Source organism: Copadichromis virginalis, linkage group LG7 (assembly GCF_057382275.1).
Source record: "Copadichromis virginalis isolate Kocher_CV1m ecotype Utaka linkage group LG7, C_Virginalis_male_GT1.1, whole genome shotgun sequence".
NCBI lineage: Eukaryota > Metazoa > Chordata > Actinopteri > Cichliformes > Cichlidae > Copadichromis > Copadichromis virginalis.
The window spans coordinates 44,792,139-44,812,583 of record NC_140624.1 but is presented as its reverse complement, the minus strand read 5'-3'; the positions used below and the strand labels follow the sequence as shown (position 1 = coordinate 44,812,583).

Here is a 20,445-nt window from a genome sequence, read left to right as displayed (position 1 = left end):
AAAACACCACAGCCTTTTTGAGTAATGCTGCTGACTCCATCCCTTTATGATCACAGTATATCCATCTTCTGATGGCTTCTTCCAATAAGGTGGATGTGCAGTCAACAAGCCGTGTGATGCTATCGTGTCAGTATGGACCAAAATCATGAGGAGTGTTTCCAGCAGCTTATGAATCTATGCCAGAAAGAATTAATGGGGGTCCAACCCAGTACTAGCAAGCTGTACCCTAATAAAGTGGTTGTGATTATATGTTCTGGTTTTGTAGTTTATTATAAATCCTTTCAGTAACTTATATATGCATGTATGTATATGTCCACATTTCAGCTGTAGGTGTTTTCCCACTGAAGCACAGCAGTAAAGTCCATCTGCCTCTTTTACTTCCCCATTCCCACTGACTTCCATACATGGAAAAATTGGGCATTTTCTTTTTTTTTCTTTCTTTATTTCTTTTTTCTTTTTTTTTACAAGGATTAAGAATCACTTCAGGCAGCTCACTTCCTCCGCTTCAAAGCTCATGGAGCCACTCAGAAAAGAAACCTTATTTTGATCTTTTCCACTTTTTCAGTCTTGCAGTCCTGAGCAAATGAGTATAGTTTTGTCCTCTGAAGTGACAGTAGATAAAAGATAATTGATATTTTTAATTCATTTTTGTTTTTTATTCGAGTGTCCCTAATAAAATTGCATGTAATATACAGGTAGTTTTGAAGGCACATATTTCAGGTGTGGATTTGGGGATCTCGCTGAGTCATAACAAGCGATTCATAAGATGACTTTCTTTTAATATATATATGCTATGATACTAGTAGCTGTCTTCTCTCCACTGTGACAAGCCAAAATCTGTTTAGGCTTAACAAGTGCACACATTTATCGGGTTACGTGGTGATACTGAACATTACACACATCTACTACACACTTGAGAGGAGTTTATTCATTCAAAATGAACGGAAACATTTGCAGAGGTGCCTGTAGTGTACAAATTTCTGATAAAAATCTCTGACACAGGGCAAAAGAAGGAAAGGAAAGTTATCTTTAAAATGATTTATTGCACATCATAGTGGTGTGAACAAATCAGACGTAACATAAATCTGAGTCTGCCGTTCTGCCAGCTGAATCAGTCGCACAGTGACTTTCCAGAGGTCACATTTGTGACAGAACTTAAACAGCGTCACACGCTGCCAAACTCAGTGTCTGAATACTCGAACATCTCCGGTCTGCGAAAGAATTTATTTCCACACTGATGAGGCGAGTGGATCAGTTTCTCTGCAGCAAACAATGTTTGTGTCAGCAATGTGTAAATCTTAACTGTGGTAAATATGCTTATTTGTTTTCTTGCCAAAAGCTAGGTGAGGATATCAAAGCCACTCTCGTGCCTGTACGATGAATGTGAAGCTAGGGTGCAGTTAGCTTAGCTTAGCATAAACACTTGTAGCAAAACAGCTTGCCCAGCTCTGCTTACTTTAAAAAAAATTAACCCAAAAAACCTCAAAAATACTCATAGTATTAAAAACAATCAACTTCCATTAAATACAATGTGTGTACATGTATGTTTTTGTGATTCAAAGAACATTCATTCACAAAATATTGCTTCCTGGACCAACTCTCATGTATAAAACACATGATACCTTTGATGAAGCACTGGGTTTTCTGCTGTTCAAACTCGTGACAGTTTAAAGACAAAGGTTACAATTTTCATTGGTAATTTGAAATGTTTGACCAAATTATCTGATTTGAAGAGCAAAACTTCTTTAAAAAAAAGAAATGAATGCTAACTCCATTAGCCAAAGCTGTGCTCATTTACACCAAAAAATTTCACTTTTTAAACTTAAAAAAACAAAGTCACAGTTCATATCATGGCAGGTGTGGGCCACGAGTGGGTGATCACCAGGTGAAAAGACACAGTGAAAAGCCCTTTTTTAGGTTCCCGTTCGGAGCTGGGATCCTCCAGTATTTCAGTTTTTAGTTATCAGTGGTTGTCATGATTGGGGCGTGGAGGGGGCCGCGATGGAGGTGGTGCTCTACACGGAGGTGGACCCTGAGGTGGAGGCGGCAGAGAGCCGGTAGGAGACGGAGGAGCAGAGAGAGAGCTGTTGCTGGTTGAGGGCAGGGCTCTGTTTGGAGGTGGCGTGTACATGGGCGAGCTGGAGGAGGATGGCGGAGGAGTGGATGGCAGAGGAGGAAGGGTTGAAGTTGGAGAGGGGGGCAAGTGGGAGAGCTCGTTGCCCTCCGACAGACGGCGCTGGTAGCTGTGGGGCAAAGTGTAGACAGGTGTGGCGGGGTGTTTGTAGATGGGGTAGCGAGGAGCAGGATAGGATTTACTCCGGGTGAAGTTTATGCACCTGCCCTGTAATTAGAGCACAGGAAGTGTTCACGGCTCAATACAGAAGTTTGCTTTTGTTAAGTACTTCAACTGTACAGTGAGAGACATGAAGAAAAAGGGCAATTAAGACAAGAAAAGTCCAACATCTCCTGTGGCACAGCAGTTAGCAGGTTTGGAGAGATACAGCTCTCAGATGGAAAGAGAAAATTCCACCATTACTTTGTGCTGTGGAAGAAAACAGCATTCCTGACAGGCCAGCCGTGCTGATGCTGGGAGTTTAGGAAGGCAGGCAACATCTACTCTTAATGATTTCTGCAGATGGTGAAAGCAATGCTCCAGACAATGCTGCAGTTGTTTTCACTTTTGTCTACTCGCTGTGCCACTTGAGGGTTTCCTTGAAGTAAATACTCCTGGGATTTGAAGCGGCTTTGACTTAAAAATGTTTAGTTTATTGGATAAGTGAAGTTAATGTCATGCAGATAAGATTCAAGGTTATTTTCCATCCACTCCACTTTTCTTTTTTTCCTTGTTTGATCCTGAACTTCAAACATTCCTATTTTCCAAAGATAATAAATTCAGACTCTTAAATGTCTTCCTGCCACAAGCTGAAATAGCTGGTTCGCAATCCTTTTATTATTTCAACGTGTGCTCATCTTACAAGCGTGAAATATCCAGTTGTGTTACCTTGCAGAGGAGGTTAAAATGTTACCTTTTATTTTCTCATGCCTCACCTTGTCTCCGGGATAAGGTCGCATTACAGACACTCTGTCGTAGCCTTTTCTCAGAAATACACACAGAGCATCCAGTTTGCCCTAAAGGAGGACGAATAAAAAAAACAAAACAGCATAAATAAATAAAAATACCAACAATCCCTTATCCACAGTTAATTGCCAGCCTGGCTCTGGAGCACTTTTGCTCCAGATGTATCTCAGGAGGCTTTAATATGACAAAGAGACAGATAAACAAAGAATGTATTTTGTTTGAAATAACACCCGCGCAACAAATTCCATATTCAGGGGTTAGCTCAGTGCATGTCTGGTTCCTATTACCATCCATCCAGCTGACTAATATGTGAGGAAACCAATTGTATTAACTGTTTCCTGGTCATACATAAAGTCTTTTTTTTCTGTGTTGGAAGACATATGTAAGGAAGGGTCCTACATGTCAAAGAAGAGCATCTGGAAACACTATTATCTATATATTACATATGTGATCCATGCCTTAGAATACATTTTATGGCAGTAATACATTTCTGTGTCATGGCCATGAGATTTAAAACTCTAGGAAAAGCCAGCAAGTAGAGCTGAGATGAAATTTTTTTTCAAAACAGGAAAGCTACAGTAATACTTTGGATTTATTTAACCCTTATTTAACCAGAAAGTGTAACTCTTGATATTAAGAATCTCTGTCGGGAGAGTGTATTAGACCAAAATAGCACGTTTTATTTATGGCAAGCAAGTCTACTGTAGAACACAGTGCACAGAAGGGCCATGAACAAACTGCCAAACAGATGGACATGAAAAGTGAAATACTGGAGCACCTTGATGGGCGAGTACCACTTGTGGGGTTGGGAAGATTTGTGTGAGTTGTAGTAATGCCGCAGTGGAGCAGGATCGTACTCCTGCGCGGGCATCACAACGCGAGCGTTTTTAGCCTTTTCCAGTTTGGCTCCTTCTTCAGTCGATCCTTTATCTCCCCATCGAACCTGAAAAGAAAGAAAAGCTTTGTGTTTCAGACAGCCACGTTAGTATGGAGCCTCCAGTGGTCTCCAACGGTGGTAAAAAAGCTCCACAACTCAGACAGAGAATGGATGAAGGGGTGATAGAAGATAAATAAGGATTTTGTCATCAGTCATGCAAAGCTTCTCTAGTAGAGTCCAAGAGGAAAAATATGAAGCCAGAAAAAAGTGAAAAGTTGGACCAAAGTTGTGATTCTGGAGAACTGACAAGATCTGAGCCAATAAAATCACATCCAGTGGGTTCTAGTTTTACCACTGCCTCTGCACGTGTGTCAGGGTGCCTGAATGTGACTGCTGTAAATGAGGTTTGTGTTTGACACAATGTGCCGCATTTCCTTTTACTCAAAGAAACAAAAAAATCTCTTTCCTTGTACGTTAACATGTTTTGAAGCATTCCTGTGTGGGTTTTAATTAAAGCCAGTCCACTGAAGTCCACAAGATCTCAAAACACACACACACAAAAGTAGCTCCTTTGGCTCTGACTTGAATTGTTTCAATTTGCGACACAAGTTTTACATTTAGGTTTTATTTCTAAACCTTCAAGAGGATATAGAGCATTAAGTCTCAAACCATATTCACTAAGAAATCTTAAGATTCAACAAGAGCCCGACTGGGTTTTTCTCTAACGCAAATATCTCGATTCTCAGAGTCACCAATAAAGCTAAAAAAGGAACCCGGCACAGTAAGAGTGAAAGCATTTCTGTCAAAGCAGCCTTGAAAGTTCATTACTCAAATTCACTCCCTTTCAGCTGCACCAGACAAGCCACCAAGGCTTTAACTTGGCAGAAAAGGCACATAAATGAAGCTGTGCATACTTTCCGTAGCTGGTTTTGGAAGTGTTCACAGCAAAGACTCTTCAGACTTCACAACCAGTCTGTTAAAAAAAAAACCCAAAACTTCACACTGACTGGGTGACAACTGTCTCCTTGACCTTATCACCCCAAACCACGCACACATCTGGTCCTCTCTGGTCTGAAGATTCTGTTGCCTTCCTCCTCCTCCTCTCGCATTTCAGCGTACACTGGGAACAGCTTGCTTGCTCTTATCTCAACACCATGAACCAAACTGCTCCACTCTTTGGAGCACTTATGCCGACTTCGCAGTTTATTGTGCACAGGGCCTCATCTTAACTCTTTCTGTTTCTCAGAGCTAATTACGACAACAAAGTGACTCAGTGCCGTCCAGCACAGAGTCGCATACTCATCTCTTTCAAAGGCTGACTTGCTTCCTGTTTTCTTGTGTATGCTTGCTGTACTACTGTTTGATCTCATTCCCGTCTTTGAGCATTTACTTTCAGCTGAATGCCAGAGTGAAGCTTGCCACGTGTATATCAGTGAGGCTGAAACCAGTCAGCAGTAGAGCAGGGCGATATGACCAAAAATATTTATCACGATATACATTTGAAAATTTGCAATAACGATATAACTGACGATATAATTGAAAGTAGACAAAATACTTTACAACTCCCCAACGTGCAAAAAACAAACAAACATCAATGTATTTTCACTTAAACAAGCAGCTGTTTTTTGTGTGCATTAAAGTTATATAAAAATTTTACAGTGCAAATGCAAATTCCTTGCTAACAGTTAAACCAAAAGGCATTTCCAGTGGAAATTGGCCGACATATCCTCAGCATAACCATGTATAATATCCACAAAACTTAAAAAGAGGTTATACACACACAATACGGTAACATTATGTTGAAGCACAGTATGTATCACTCCGTGAGGCTCCTGCCTACGATGCTCCGACAATCCATCAAGCGGTGCGGCTTCGTAGCTTAGCAAAGTCGTACTAAAACATTTGACAAATTTTCGAGCGCCGTGTACGACATAAAATCATTTCGAGGTCAGTAAACACAACCAGAATTCAAACATAAGGCACACGGGATTATAAGGGGCACTGTCGATTTTCAGAAAAATCAAAGGATTGATTTTAAGTGTGCCGTATTTTCCAAAAAACACGGTAATAACGACGGCCCGCTAGCATGCGCTACCAAAAATAGTGCTTTGTTGTGTATCTGACGGACGAAAGCTAAACCAGTGCCACACCACTGAAGTTGCAGCATTTTTACAAACCAATTCTGGTTCATCGGTTTCATTCAACGATCCACTTTCGCTCTTCTCATTCTGCGTCGCCGCCATGTGCGTATGTAAACAAAGGCACTGCGCATGCGCGTTTTACCCATATTCTATAGCGATATTTCATTTTCTTATCGTTGCCCAACATTACACCGGTATTACCGTGAACGGTATGATATGGCCCAGCCCTAGTCAGCAGCACCAAATAAAATGTACAATCACATTAGAACATTTTAATTTCATTTTCACTTGTGTAAGATTCAACAAGAGCCCGATGTTTTTAGGTTGCCAAGCAACTTAAAAACTCAAATAGCAGTCAATCTAGCACACAAGCAGACTGGTAACTATATAAGTATATAGTCACAGGGTTTTTGACCGACATAGTAGTATTAGTTGTAATAGTCGCCCGAGTGCTTTCATATTTTCATGTTCTCATGCCCCTCTGTGTTGCCTTGTTAAGTCTTAGTATTCTTGTCTGGGTTTTTTTGGTCCTGTTTTACTTTCAACGTGAGTTTTTTTTGTTTTCTGTGTTAATTTTGCTTCCTGTATGACTTCCTGTTTCCCTCTTTGTTTCCACCTCATTCTCCTCCTGCGTCTAAACCCCAGTCAGCCCTTCGTTTATGTGTGCATCTACATATTGCCCTCATACTGTGAAGAAACAATATCTTTCCATCATCTTCTGTTTGCTTACCCTAATGTCGGCACTCAGGATGAGCGGTCACAGGAAGCTGATTATCAGCTTGTTAATTTAACCAAATGGTACACATTAAAGGAGCATCTGACTAATCACAAACAGTGTAGTGTACAGCGTGACAAGCAGCTGATTTTACCAGTGAAAATGAAACTATAATATTAGAAAAATATGACGATGTTAAACATACAATACAGACAGTTCAAGTTTCAATTCTTTCAGCTGCAGCCCCGTTTATGCTAAATGATGACAGTTTGACTTAAAATCCACAAATGCAAACAGATGTCCTGTATTATATAATAATGCTTATAAACAGAAACAATTCTTTGCAACCAACAAGGAAAGTCAATGAGTCAGATTTGAAACTTTAAATGCTACTGAAAAACAGAGGGTGTGAGGGCTCTTCCAGGAATACTGATGCTATTTTCCAGAGAACTGATTGGTCAGTAGGTCGTGACTTCATGGTGCTTCTACAGTAGAAGTTACCATGGTGATACAACCCAATAAAGAAGTGATCTGTATTTGTAGTCCAGAAAACCCAGGGTTAACAATTACAGAGATAAGCCCAGATCCTGCTCCGCAGTACAGACCTCTGGCTGCACTCCTTAGATTCTTTAGTATTCCTCATATTCCTCTTTGTATCCTCCGTTTGGACTGTTTATTTTGGATTCTGGAATAAGCTACAATGAAACGGATCACCCCTCGTTAAACATTCGTTCTTCTGCTTCCCACACTTTTGGATCCTAAATCTCCTCTCAACAATCCCCATTAGGACATAGCTCCATGATAGAGTTTAATCGCATTAAATAAATAGAGTTTAATCCTGGAGATAATTCAGTTAAATAAAAGAAAACAAAGAAAATCACATTTTTTGGCTGGTTGATTAATTTAAACTGTACAGCCAAGAATTTGATTTCTATTAGCCAGCATGAGCAACTGGTCGATACTTGTTGTTAATGGGAAATATGCACGATAGTTATTATACATATGCAGTACTGATCTATTTACAGTTTGCTTTCTGGATTACCTCCATTCTCTTGATACCCCCGACTCCACGGCCTCCGTAGTATGACGCATCTACCGTGGGCCACCTCTTCTTTGGAAAACCATCTTCATCATCCTAAAGAAAAAAATAAGCATACGTTATTTCTAAGAAAGGGAAATTTAGGAAGGAACTTTAAAAAAAAGAATAGAAAAAAGAAACACTCCACTTACAGAAATGTCCTCTATTACTGGTGGAGGTGCCTCATGGATGACCTGCAAACCAAAAAGACAGTGCCTGATTTTTGTTATCGCACCAAAGAGCAACAACCGGAATCATGTAATTGTGAAAATAAGCATCGCTAATTTAGTTGGGATGTAAGTTTTTCATGATCATACCACGGTGCAGCAGAGAGGCCAAAACCACCACAGCAGAGCGATGGTCAACAGGAGCAGCAGGATCAGAAGCGCGATGGCCACAAAGGTCCCGTTAGACTACAAACAAAAGGACATATTGAGGATATGTTGCTCATAGATACACTATTTATATTCATCCACTAATGAACTGCAGAACACTGTGGCAGTGGGTCGAGCGGTTTAACGGTTTAGCGGTTTAGGGCAGGGATAGCTCAGTAGGTAGAGTGGTTGCCCCATGATCGGAAGGTCGGGGGTTCGATTCCCCTTAACAGCTACCCTGAGGTACCCCTGAGCAAGGTACCGTCCCTACACACTGCTCCCCGGGCACCCAATGGCTGCCCACTGCTTCACTGAGTGAATGGGTTAAATGCAGAGAGCAATTTCCCCACGGGGCTCAATAAAGTACAATAATGTACAATAATGTACACACTTCTTAACCTGCATAATGTGCGTGCGAGATGACAAATTTCTGTGACGTTATGTCATTATGTGCAAATTCTCCTTCTAAGTCAATAAAGTTCCTCACATACTTTTAGCCATGAGGTAATGTGTGGGGATTGTTTTTGTCCCCTCCTGGTTTCCATTATACTTACACAAGCTACTGCAGTGATTGTGACAGAGCTTGATATGAAGCTCAGGCCATTATTCATGCTGACGTGGAGAGTGGCAGACCTGTAGAAAAGGTAAGAGCGTAACTAGGACTCGGTTTGCATACTTAGTGCTCATAGATGTTTACTGCAATTATAAATAGCGATACAGATGAAAACACTTTCATGCTGTCAAGCTGTGTATACTGCTTACACTTTGATAAGAAGTAATGAAGCTCATTAAAGTTTCCTGCAGCAGCAATTACTTACGTTCCCTGTTTTTCCAGAACAGGAGCTGGGCACAAAAGGTAGGTATCTCTCACCACCAAAGGTCTTTTCACTGTGCAAAATGAAATAATGTGAAAATTTATATTTAGCACTGCACACAACAAAGTAAACTACACATTACGTGAGTATCCATGATGAAAGAGAAAGCTGTGAGTGATGCAAAGGAAAAATTTACTTCACTTTCCTCTTGCAGTCCTGTAACTTTAGGAGATTCAAACCTCAAAATATCTTCTTTTTTTTTGAATTCCTGGACTTCCTGCTCTTATGGAAAATGAAGCAAATGAGGGAGGGCTGTGGTTTATTTACCCTGGCTGAGCGAGTGTCTGGAGTGTGCAAAGACAGTGCTCGTCTCTGATGAGATCCACATTCCCCTTTAGACATCTGAGATGCGTAAAGCGCTATACCAGCTGATTAAAAGGAGAGGAAGAGTGCGCTGATGGCTTTTCATGAGGGCGAGGATTTACATCGCCAACAAAGAGCTGCTGTCCCCCACCCATCGTACTCCCACGCTGGCCAAAGTAAATTTAGCACAATGAAGAAAATGCTGAGGGCAATCCCTAAATAATACATTCTGCTGATCATTTAAAGGATAATTGTTGGCTGAACCGATTCACACATTTTTCTTTCTGCAAACACCAACCACAAACTGTATATAAAAGATGGCTGTTACTCCCAGCTCTGGAAAGTGAAGTATTTGCAGAAGGTCCTTGACTCTGTATTAATCCTAATAACCAGACCCCTCTGGGTATCAGAGACCACTCTGACAACTCTCGACAGGTAAATGATTGTATTGCTCATTTGCCCCAGTAAACATTTTCCTAATAATTTTATCTCCTCAATCATCAATCACTAGTTTCAAAACATGCTAAATAAAAAATTAAGATAAAAAATGGTTCCAGTTTCCAATTTCTTCCCCCTGACTATTCAGCTGTAAGTGGTGGTGTAAAATTACAGAGCAGGGTCCCTGAGTGCTGAGGGGCAAAAAGCAGAAACATGCTATCCTGCAATAAAAGTATTTTACCTGCAAACTTTAAACAAACTCATTTTCTTCCTCTGTTTCCAATCTATATAAAGAGCAAAGCTAACTCCACTCTACGTTAAGAAGCTTATGTTTTAGTTCAATAAGGAGAATCTCTAATCCCTCATCTAGCTGCTTTCCTGGGTGCTTGACTGCTCGGCTATTCTTTACGTCAATTCCACTTTCTCACACTGTCAAACTCCATGCTGACATCATTGCTGTAGTCCAATCATTTTCTTTATATCTCGGTGCTCTTCTGTCCTTCTGCCTTTTGGATCTCATTTGTGCATCTGCCTTCTCTCCATAACCACTTCAGCCTGGTCACTCAGACCTCCACCCAAGCCTCTGTCTTCATCACACCAGCATCTCAACTTCAGGAAATCCTGTTCTAATTGCAATGGATTCTGTTTATTGACTTCAATAAGCATGCTTAATACTGCCAAATGATCTCTCCTGATTCAAATAGTTAAATACATCAGAGTGTCTGACTTTCTGCAACAAAGTGTGTCTTTGAAAGAATATTTCAAAGTGAGAAACTATTCATTTAGGTATAGTTATAACCCAAAAAAGTGGATTTCTGAAAACATAGCATTGCTACATCCAGATGCAAGCATCAAGATATAGTTATAACCCTCATCACTTGTGTTTTTACAGCATTAATAAAGAAGTTATAGAAGGCATCTGTTTGAGTTTGTGCACACTGACTGGGTGGAGGTGGATTTCATTGTCCAAAGCAATGACTGAATATAAACAGAAGAGTTTTAGTCTTGTTGGGGCAGAGCTCCATAATTAGCTCACACGTGTAAGATATTATACACTTCAAAATATGATTTCGCAAAAGTTTTAGCAAATAGTTACAGGCACAAAGTAAGATCAGTAAGCCTATATTCACTCTAGTTTTGCTTTGTGTTTTGGTCTTTAGCAACTACTCATAGAAGTATTTGGCTCTGTAGCCTCATCACATTCACCAACTGGTTGCCAGTCTTGCCAGTCTGCTGTTTAGCCCTCAGCATGTATCACTGCCTCAGTAACATTAGTAATTAGTCAAAACAAATCAATGAGAGAGAAAGCTGCAATGAAGCTCTATGAAAAATGAGAGGGCTGGAGAGCTGGGTAACATAATGGTGTGATGGTTTAAATAAATAAAGTCTGCATGGGAGAGGTGAAATTACAGCTAAGAATGAATTAAAATGAAAAACTTTGCAAGTGGTACTTACTCAAAGTAACAGTGTCGTTGATCCAGAAGCTGCAGAGAACTTTCTGTACATCTCGGGCATGAAGGAAACCATTTCCACTCACCACCACCTGGAAGGATTCTGAAGTGGGATTAAATTGATCATTTAATCAACTTTTGTCTTTGTGGTAAATTTGGAATACTATAGAGTGAGTTTTAGGGAGGGAAGTGCTCTCAGTAGGACTACTGGTCCATACCGATGCTACAGTACTGTTATGTCATAGTATAATGTCATAATATCTGATATAGATGATGAAAACTTTTATGGGCCTAAGATGTACCTGTGTGCCAAGTTTGGTTGCTAAACTGTGATTTTAGTAATTGTCTGTGTATAATTTGGAGTATATATCAAAAGTAACGATCAAGTGTAAGTAGAAAGGTGTATGTATACATCAAGCTTTTGCATTTTGAGACAGTATTTTGAGTTCAAGTTTCTTCACCTCCTTCACAGATGCTGGAGGGCTCGACAGCTAGGATTTCAATACATGATCTCTTTAGGATCTGAAAGAGAAAATAATATCAGAAGCTTAACTTAGTGCAGGACCTTCCACTGATATAATGCGATCTTATTGTGTTTTAGTACCGAGTCTATGACGCCTTGCAGTGCTTGAAATCCATCATTCACAGGGAAGACGTGATCCTTGCTGTCAGCTATCGTTGAAAGCTGTGGAGAAAAATGTCTACATGGTTAAATTGTTCTTTAGCTGACTGATTAATTGATCTTCTAACTGTTAACCCTTTAAGACCTACCATAGAACCAAGTCCGCCAGTGCTTATATCATATCATAGTTGATATACATCAATACAACCATTATAGCCCAAATTTTAATAATATGTATGCAGTACATTTATAGTAATTACATAAATTGCAAAAAAGTGCAATAAACTACAAAACAATTGAAGATCGTTTTTGTTTTTTTTAACATATATTTCTAGTTAGAGAAATTTAAGAGGCTTATCCCTCAAAACTGTAAATACAAAAAAGTTGCACAAAATAGTTTCTCACCACAGGAAATTTATTTTGAGTGTCTTCATAGTTTTATTTTTGAAATACACCAATTTTTATATAATGCAGGAAAAACTAAAATAAATATTATACTGCAAATTTGCAAAAAAACAGCACATGCATCAAAGTAAACTATTTCCAGCAGTGCAATATGAGTCCTAAGCATCCCAGAAATGACACAGAAAGTCATAAAGTCAAACATAACTTTTAAAAACACCAGTACAGGCTCGCTAGGCCCTGATGGTAAAAAACTACATTTCCGCAAAATGGCGTCACTTCCAGCTTCGGGCAGGTCATGGTGGACATGTGATAGTTCGCGCTGATGGACGTAGGAAGTGTTACAAACAGCTGATTGGATCAGCAAAGCGTGTTTCTGGAATATTGTGTTTTTGTTCCTGCAAGTGCTTTTTATGAAGTTTTTGCAAAGCTATATGTGGAAGGAAACTGTGACCTAGGACAAGCTGATGGCATAAGATGTAAGTCCAACTCCTCCGGTTTCATATGCAAAAAAAATTATTGCGCTAGCTCACGTGGTTGCAGTGCTACTGGGATTTAAAAATAGTTAAGCAAAACAGAGCGCGCCCGCTCCGACCGGCTTTAAAGGGTTAACTGTTAGATTTACCTGGGTTTCATTAAAGTCTTTTACTCCCACACAGTACACAGTGGCACCCAGTTGCCGTGCTCTGCCAGCCTGAGAGAAAGTGAGACATTAAACAGAATAAACAAGCTACAGTGAAATGGTGAACGCTCACTGAATCACATTAGAATTTGGTTGGGCTGAAACTTAAAAGCTCCATCAGCTATATTGAAGTTATTCTCATGTCACTGACAACTGCTGGGAACATCTGGAAGTAATGCACAAGAGGTTTCTGTTATCGACAGTATATGAAAGATGTACATAGCCACTGTGACATCACCCGTGGCTATTGCTGCAGGGAGTGCAGAATTATTAGGCAAATGAGTATTTTGTCCACATCATCCTCTTCATGCATGTTGTCTTACTCCAAGCTGTATAGGCTCGAAAGCCTACTAACAATTAAGCATATTAGGTGATGTGCATCTCTGTAATGAGAAGGGGTGTGGTCTAATGACATCAACACCCTATATCAGGTGTGCATAATTATTAGGCAACGTCCTTTCCTTTGACAAAATGGGTCAAAAGAAGGACTTGACAGGCTCAGAAAAGTCAAAAATAGTGAGATATCTTGCAGAGGGATGCAGCAGTCTCAAAATTGCAAAGCTTCTGAAGCGTGATCATCGAACAATCAAGCGTTTCATTCAAAATAGTCAACAGGGTCGCAAGAAGCGTGTGGAAAAACCAAGGCGCCAAATAACTGCCCATGAACTGAGAGAAGTCAAGCGTGCAGCTGCCAAGATGCCACTTGCCACCAGTTTGGCCATATTTCAGAGCTGCAACATCACTGGAGTGCCCAAAAGCACAAGGTGTGCAATACTCAGAGACATGGCCAAGGTAAGAAAGGCTGAAAGACGACCACCACTGAACAAGACACACAAGCTGAAACGTCAAGACTGGGCCAAGAAATATCTCAAGACTGGTTTTTCTAAGGTTTTATGGACTGATGAAATGAGAGTGAGTCTTGATGGGCCAGATGGATGGGCCCGTGGCTGGATTGGTAAAGGGCAGAGAGCTCCAGTCCGACTCAGACGCCAGCAAGGTGGAGGTGGAGTACTGGTTTGGGCTGGTATCATCAAAGATGAGCTTGTGGGGCCTTTTCGGGTTGAGGATGGAGACAAGCTCAACTCCCAGTCCTACTGCCAGTTTCTGGAAGACACCTTCTTCAAGCAGTGGTACAGGAAGAAGTCTGCATCCTTCAAGAAAAACATGATTTCCATGCAGGACAATGCTCCATCACACGCGTCCAAGTACTCCACAGCGTGGCTGGCAAGAAAGGGTATAAAAGAAGAAAAACTAATGACATGGCCTCCTTGTTCACCTGATCTGAACCCCATTGAGAACCTGTGGTCCATCATCAAATGTGAGATTTACAAGGAGGGAAAACAGTACACCTCTCTGAACAGTGTCTGGGAGGCTGTGGTTGCTGCTGCACGCAATGTTGATGGTGAACAGATCAAAACACTGACAGAATCCATGGATGGCAGGCTTTTGAGTGTCCTTGCAAAGAAAGGTGGCTATATTGGTCGCTGATTTGTTTTTGTTTTGTTTTTGAATGTCAGAAATGTATATTTGTGAATGTGGAGATGTTATATTGGTTTCACTGGTAAAAATAAATAATTGAAATGGGTATATATTTGTTTTTTGTTAAGTTGCCTAATAATTCTGCACAGTAATAGTCACCTGCACACACAGATATCCCCCTAAAATAGCTCAAACTAAAAACTACTTCCAAAAACATTCAGCTTTGATATTAATGAGTTTTTTGGGTTCATTGAGAACATGGTTGTTGTTCAATAATAAAATTATTCCTCAAAAATACAACTTGCCTAATAATTCTGCACTCCCTGTACAGTAGTTCAGCATGCATTCACACTTTAGGTTCTCTAATGTTCTAATAGTGTTTTGAGCAATATAGTGAGAAGAAAATACGCAGTACGCTGTATTTACATTATCTTATGCTTTGTACTAAAACAGGCTTTAAATTTCTATTTAAGTTAATAGTTGTTCATAAACTTCTTAATTAAGTGTTAGTAAGTTTCTTTTCACACGGATTCTTCTACCTCTCTTTGAGCCAGGTCAAACTGATTTTCTCTCAGTTCACCGTCCGTCAGGGCAATGATGACACTGGCTGTCCGGTAACCTACAGCACAGAAGGAAGCGCTGTTAAAACGCTAAAAAGAAAAAAAAATCTTTGAGAGCACAATCTCTAAGTATTTTGAACATATTTGTGATGTGAAGAGCAGCTGTGTTTCTATTGTTTCCTTATAGAGTGATTCTAACGTTTCTGAATTAGGAGTGAAATTAATTTTAATGTTTGGATCAAAGACTTTACTATGATTAAGTGTTAAAAAAAAGAAAAGAAAGAAAAAATCTACTTACCATCTCCAGTCCCGTAGTATATTTGCTCGCTGGCCTGAGAGGGAAGTTTTGAGGCGTCAGTGGCTATAAACTTTAAAAAGGCCTCATTTAAAGGCTCAGATGCCATACTGTTGGGTAGGGTCAGTTTTTCATTGACTTTACAGATGACTTACCCTTTGAAATCCTCTGTGCATGAAGGTGTCTCCGCCTGGCTGCACCATACGTAACTCCTCCAGTCCCGCCCGAATCTGATCTCTTATTATTGACACGTGAAAAAGGACAAAAACTACTGATCAGAAGGGGATGATACAACAAAAATAAAAAGAATTATTAAATTTAGGTGTGTTAGTATATGTGCCACCTGTCTTCTGTTAGAGGCATGAGAATCCTTCCTTCTGTTGAAAATACAATAAAAGACATCCGCAGCTGAGGACTGGGAAAACAAAAACACCGGAGATGATTGTTACATGTTTTTATGTTCTCTTCCCCCCCTTTACTCTTATAGTGCCACGGCTTGTGCGTAACTGTACCTGATAAACTTGTGAGCCAGATGATCGACAAAGTAATAGATCTCATTCCAGTAATGCTGCACACTGCCAGACCTGAAACAAAGATTCAGCGGTTTCAGTGACACACAGGAGCTTTGGCACAAAAAAGTCAATTCACAATTGACTGAAAAAGACATGCAACACAATTGACTAAGAAAGAACTTAGAAATACTCTAATAGTGAACAACTTAATGCTGTTATACTGTTGTTTAGCTTCTTCGCTTCCAGAATTAGGAAGAATAAAAAGGGAGTCATCAAAACAGACAAGAAAAGCGTGACATTAAAAGCTGAAAGACAGAAACACTGAATATCTGTGAAATTGTGGAAACTGCCTTTAAAGTCTAGATCTCCTTATAACCCTGTAATGTGATGTAATTAAAGATTGTTTTTGCACTGCATACAATATAATGGCAGAAAGAAGGACTGGAGTCTATTCTCACTGACAGTGAGCAGCAGTGATGGAGAACACTGTGGACACTTATTAAAGGAGTTTTAGTTAAAGAGTATTCTTATTGTGATTATCGGCTATCACCTGAATCTTTTTGTGTAAAAATATTTTAGAAAAAAGAGGAAATTACTGGTGTTGAGTGCTTTAAAAGAAGGTGACTGGACTTCTTTTTGGCTCGTGAAGATGTTTTAAACTTTTCATCCATAAGGCTTCTTCAGTTCTAAAACAGCTGTCTAAGAGTCCAGGTATTTAACCTGTAGTGGGGACAGTCCCCTGTCCGCTTGTCCCCTGTCCACTCAACTGAGCTTTAGCTGTTGTGGACACCAAATTATGGAATCAGTGTGAACAACTGATATTTTTAAACAGCTTCTAGAATCATAAATATTCTCCAAGACATTTTAAGTTTAGTACCAGAGGTCTTGCCAGTTTCAATCATTTTTTAACCTCCTTATTTTTTTATTCATTTTTTTCCATTTTATTTCTTATACATTTTATTGTCTATTTATTTCCATTTTGTATGTCTTGCTGTTATTTATTTTCCTTTTAGTATATGTTTGTTTTAGTTTTTTATTGCTCTTTTTTTTTTTTTTTTTTTAACTAGAAAGCACTTTGTTCAGCTATGTTGTTATGCTAAATAAGGTTGGATGGGACTGGTATGCTATTCTTGGTATATTATTCATAAAAAAAATCTCACTTTTTTATGTGACTTTATTGCCCACTTTTACTCCAAGCCAAAGTTATAGTTCCACTTGATCCTTACATGGCTTCCTCCTGGGTCCAGGTTTTGCAACAGGTGCAGACCAACACAAACAACCAGCTGATTTCTCTAAGTGGAAGGCTGTAATTAAAGAGACTCGTGGAGCAAATATGCACAACTTCTTGTGGCCCCTTTCTCTCTCTGCACTCTCCCTTCACCTCCTCCCTTATGTTTTCATTTATCCTGTGATGTGAGTCGCAGTGCAGAGACAGCCAAACACTCGGGATCTTTGGAACATCTGGCTCTAATGGAGAAAGGGTTCTGCAGACCGAAGCGCAGAGAGATGAAATTGGGTCTGGATGTGGGCAGCGCCTGTCAGCGAAGAGCGGCCGCTTTTGGAAAACAGGAATCCCTGCAGGGCAGTTTATCATCCGCTGATGAATGCATGAAGATGTCACCGTGTAAACATACTTCATGTCAGTTCTTACAACTTTGAGGTGATTTGCAAAAAGAAAACGATATGCGTGTTTTTGATTTATGTATGCACGGCTCTTTTAAGAGAGAATTTATGAAACAGCACACTGATGTGACTTGACCTGTTCAACAGTGTCATGTTAGCCTCATGACATTTAATTGAACCCTTATGTGAGCTTATGGCATTTGAGTCTCTTATAACCTGCGACTGTTTCCTTGAATAAAATGGGACGATACCGCAATAGCAGCTGAGAACAATAAGTATTCTAAGATAAGTACTATAATATCACTTAAGCCATTTAAGACAAAAAACAACATTTTTTATATGAATAGAAATATTTTGGGGTTTCACATTGTACAAAATAACACATTTAAAGGCTTTATTTTAGACTCCAAAACTCCAATTGGTGTTTTTCACCATGTTGGCCTTTATATACAGCATTTCTAATCTTATTAACCACTGAATGCTCTTTACCCTGCAACCCACACTCATTCATTCACAGATATTCATATAGTGCTTTTTCTTCAATGCATACGTCAAACATACTGACACAGATTGTGGCAACAGGGGCCACTTTACCTCCTAAGCTGTTTGCACAGTGATTCAAAGCTACTGATCACCTAGAAAATCAGTTGATAACTCATTCAGTTTTAAGTTGATGGTGTAGGTCACAGCAGCAATGAGTTTGTATCTCACAATGCAAATGCCATATCATGACTTGGAGTTTTGAACTGTTGTGGCAGGTACATCGTTAGGAAATTAGCAAATCTGATGACTGAGTCTGTTCTTTTTAAATCAGGCTTCTACTGGTGTGATCAGAAATTCTCAAGCTGGTGACATTTCAAAATTAAAAATGCATTATATGCATGTCACTTACGGTCACATTCGATTCAGTTTCTATTTGGAATCCAGACCCTACCTTCAGCTTTATAAAGGCCTTAATATTTCAGTAGGCTAAAACATGCTAGTTACATCCTATTAGCATATTTTTGTCAGGCAATTAGCAGCCCATCATTGCCACTGGATGACACCTTGAATGATGCGTGCACCTGTGCCTTCAAAAAGCACCGATGAGTCACACAGATCTCTTCTGTGATCAAGTAAAAATAAAAGCACTCACTTGTCCAAAACAAAGTAGAGGTCAAATCCTCCATAGCACGATGACCCGGCTTGTCTCCTCTCAAATAGCTGAGCTGTGCTGCCAGCCGCCAGGACTGCCACCAGTACACCCAGTTCCACACAAAGCACGACCCGCCTGCACCAGCACTGGGGCATCACTCCAAATTTAGGAGAGCAATCAGCCTGGGAGATGGTAAACATAAATATTGTCTCAGGATGAAGGATTTTTCTTTTCCTGGTGGCTCCTCTCCTTACAGTGCTCTGGAGGTTTCAGCCATACAGACTGAGGGATGAAGAGAGCTCTCCTCCTGATCAGGGTCCCATCTCCTCAGGAGCAGATGTGTGGTGGCAGAGGAGGAGTGAGGCTTGTGGGACTGAGTCTTTGACTCCCACTCACATCACACTTGTAGAAAACTTTGCTAAGAGTTTGCACAACAAAACAAAACTCTCACGCATAGGTGCTTCCTCTCTTCTCAGAGTGTTTCTCTGAATGACTCCACAGCTTTGTCCAGGTATTTGTTTTCACTCATACTTTTCCTTGTTTTGTTTTTTCTTCTTTTTTTCCTTGACTTCTTTTGGTAGTTCACTTGAATCTACAACTTACCCATCAGTGCCACTCAGTGGTAAACATATGCACTGTGCAAAGCTGTTACTGCAAATAAACATTAAACACTTTTTTTCCACACTGCTTTTAATATTTTAGTGGAACTGAATGCCAGATGATTCACAAGATAAATACTATACAGGGTTAATATAAAGTGTCCACATGAAGGATTTTCTCTTTGAGGCTGAACCATTTCTTGGTTATGCTGCTATAGGCTGAGACTGCTGCAGGGAACCCTGCAATACACTGTGATGCACTGAGCACTCCTCCACTCACCTCTTTTCATTACTCATTTCCTTGCTCGAGGCTTCTTCCTGGTAAAAGGGAGTTTTTCCTTCCCACTGTCACAAACTGCTTGCTCACTAAGTGCCGCTTGTATAGTGTTGCTTTGATTTGGTCTATATAAATAAACCTCAGTGGAACTGAACTGAAATGAACTCTTTTAGCTGATTAACAATCAGTAAACCAAATGGTTAAAGAATAACACAGGATGAGTCACATGCTGTCTGATACTGTATGTTCCACTTCAGAAGCCAAATCAATTTAATGCTCCACACTCAACAATTAGCAGTCATTAACAATAAAAAACGAATTTTATATTTCTGTTATGTAGGAATTTCAAAAACATGATTGCTGGATTTTATTATATTTAGTAAGCTCTGGTTTATATCATTTCACATGCTTTCTTGAGTGTATTTCATCTCCCACCTTTCCACCAGGTGCCCTTGGTCTGATTTCCAGTCTCATCCCTCAGTCTTCTGGAGCAGGTGGATGCCTTTTCCAGCTGCTCCTAAGTGTCTTACAGGATTAATGTGCCAGATTATTATTATTACTATTATTACTATTATTATTATTATTATTATTATTATTATTATTATTATTATTATTATTATTATTATTATTTTATGTTAAATCACTCACGATAGAAGTCCCCTTCTATCAGTATCACTACAGTAAACCTTTCAGAAAGTTTCAAAACCTCATCACACATTACTTTCATAATTTCTTTTGATGGGAAATCTTACTGTATGTTATGTAAATAAATATAGATAAATAAACAGTTCTTTCGTTTGTTTTTGGAAATTAGATAAGACGGATAGTAAGTCTTTTGGCAAAAAATAATTAAATAAACGTTTTTTTCTTTTTCTTTTTTCTTTCTTTCTTTTTTTTATTTTTTTATTTCCCTTAGCTTCAGTTATGA

General features: G+C 39.6%; 1 protein-coding gene across 1 annotated transcript; it reads right to left on the bottom strand.

Moving 5' to 3' along the window:
* Positions 1-1,023: 1,023 nt before the first annotated feature.
* Positions 1,024-18,974, bottom strand: antxr1b (ANTXR cell adhesion molecule 1b). The gene is made up of 18 exons (XM_085465220.1): positions 18,642-18,974; positions 15,884-15,955; positions 15,715-15,786; positions 15,527-15,608; positions 15,375-15,408; positions 15,056-15,135; positions 12,981-13,049; positions 11,936-12,016; positions 11,793-11,853; positions 11,336-11,434; positions 9,083-9,152; positions 8,819-8,897; positions 8,208-8,303; positions 8,043-8,084; positions 7,855-7,947; positions 3,858-4,022; positions 3,049-3,129; positions 1,024-2,341 (listed from the first exon to the last, which is right to left on the bottom strand). Exons 1-18 carry the CDS (start codon positions 18,839-18,841, stop codon positions 1,964-1,966), a joined length of 1,854 nt encoding a protein of 617 aa, XP_085321346.1. The 5' UTR covers positions 18,842-18,974; the 3' UTR covers positions 1,024-1,963.
* Positions 18,975-20,445: the final 1,471 nt, after the last annotated feature.

Excerpts from the sequence above, each read along its gene's own strand:
- antxr1b (XM_085465220.1), bottom strand. The coding sequence starts at position 18,841 with ATGTTTACCATCTCCCAGGCTGATTGCTCTCCTAAATTTGGAGTGATG. Across the intron at positions 13,050-15,055 it reads TTGACCTGGCTCAAAGAGAG|GCTGGCAGAGCACGGCAACT; the intron begins GTAGAAGAATCC and ends ACTTTCTCTCAG. Across the intron at positions 11,854-11,935 it reads TGCAAGGCGTCATAGACTCG|ATCCTAAAGAGATCATGTAT; the intron begins GTACTAAAACAC and ends TTTCTCTTTCAG.